Source organism: Dinoponera quadriceps, unplaced genomic scaffold (genome assembly GCF_001313825.1).
Source record: "Dinoponera quadriceps isolate SergipeBrazil2010 unplaced genomic scaffold, ASM131382v1 scaffold12339, whole genome shotgun sequence".
NCBI classification, from domain to species: Eukaryota; Metazoa; Arthropoda; class Insecta; order Hymenoptera; family Formicidae; genus Dinoponera; species Dinoponera quadriceps.
In genome coordinates, this window is record NW_014566066.1 from 1 (window position 1) to 1,092 (window position 1,092).

The 1,092-nt window shown below is 63.7% G+C and overlaps 1 protein-coding gene across 1 annotated transcript; it reads right to left on the reverse strand.

Annotated features, from left to right (window-relative positions):
- Nucleotides 1-48: 48 nt before the first annotated feature.
- LOC106751367 lies at nucleotides 49-892 on the reverse strand (the record flags this gene model as incomplete). Its single annotated transcript, XM_014632244.1, has 1 exon — nucleotides 49-892. A coding segment is annotated over exon 1 (844 nt), but the record flags the coding sequence as incomplete, so codon positions are not given.
- Between the last annotated feature and the right edge of the window lie 200 nt (nucleotides 893-1,092).

Genomic DNA, 1,092 nt, shown 5'->3' on the forward strand with positions numbered 1-1,092 from the left:
CGTCGACGAGCCGAGGGTCCAGAGTCTCCGTTACAGGGGGCGACCGACCTTTCATTTTACGCCTAACTAGGCGGTACGGTCGCCTCCACGGATCGGAGTCCAGGGTCTCCAGCAGCTCGGTCCAGGCAATGCCCTTCGCCTCCCCGATTTTCGCGCACAGGAGGGTCCGTGCAGCTCGGTAGCCCTCCTGTGCCTCCTCCGTCCGTGCGGCATTGCCGGTCCGCCTGGCTCTTTGGAGCAATCTCCTCCAGTGGACGGCGGATCGCCTCTTTTCCGCAATCTCCGCCGTCCACCAGTAGGCGGACCGGAACGACAAGCGGTGGGCTCGGGGCATGGCGGCATCACAAGCCTTCTCCATCATGGCCCCGAGTCCCGCCACTTCCTCCTCGATTGCTTCCCGGGTCCCGAGGTCGGGCTCCTCGGAAACCCAGATCGCCGCACGGATGGAGGCCAACAACGCGTCCTCCTTCAACCGTGTGAGGGCCCATCTTNCAACCCTGTGAGGGCCCATCTTCGCGGAGGGGTATTCCCTCCTTCCTGGCGGCGAGCCGACACTTCCTGGGGGGTGGCGGTCAGGACCACCTCTATGTAGAGGTGGTCCGAAAGTGACTCCAACTTTGTGACCACCCTCCAGGCCTGTATCAGCCCGCACGCAGGACGCGTGGCCCAAGTTAAGTCCACGATGGATTCGCCCTGCGCGCGGACACAGGTACTCTCCCACCCCTACGTTGAGGAGAGTAAGGTCCAGGCTCGCCGCCCACTCCATAAGAGCCAGGCCCTGTGGACTGTCCCGGGGGCAACCCCAACGCCTGGCTTTGGCGTTGAAGTCCCCCGCCAGGACCGTCGGGCGGGGGAGGCACTTGGTTCTCATGTCCTCCCCCACCCTGTCCATCAGGTCTTCAAATTGGGCCCGGCTCTTTGCGGGGGAGACATAAACCCCGACTACCGCAATGGCCCCCCACACGGCTGCAACCACTTCCCCGTTGGCGTGGACGCACTTCGCCGGCGGGGAATTTTTGTCGCTCCTTCAGTATATGGCCACCTTACCCTCCCCGTCATTCCCCCGATGAGCAAACCAATGTGGGTCTTCGG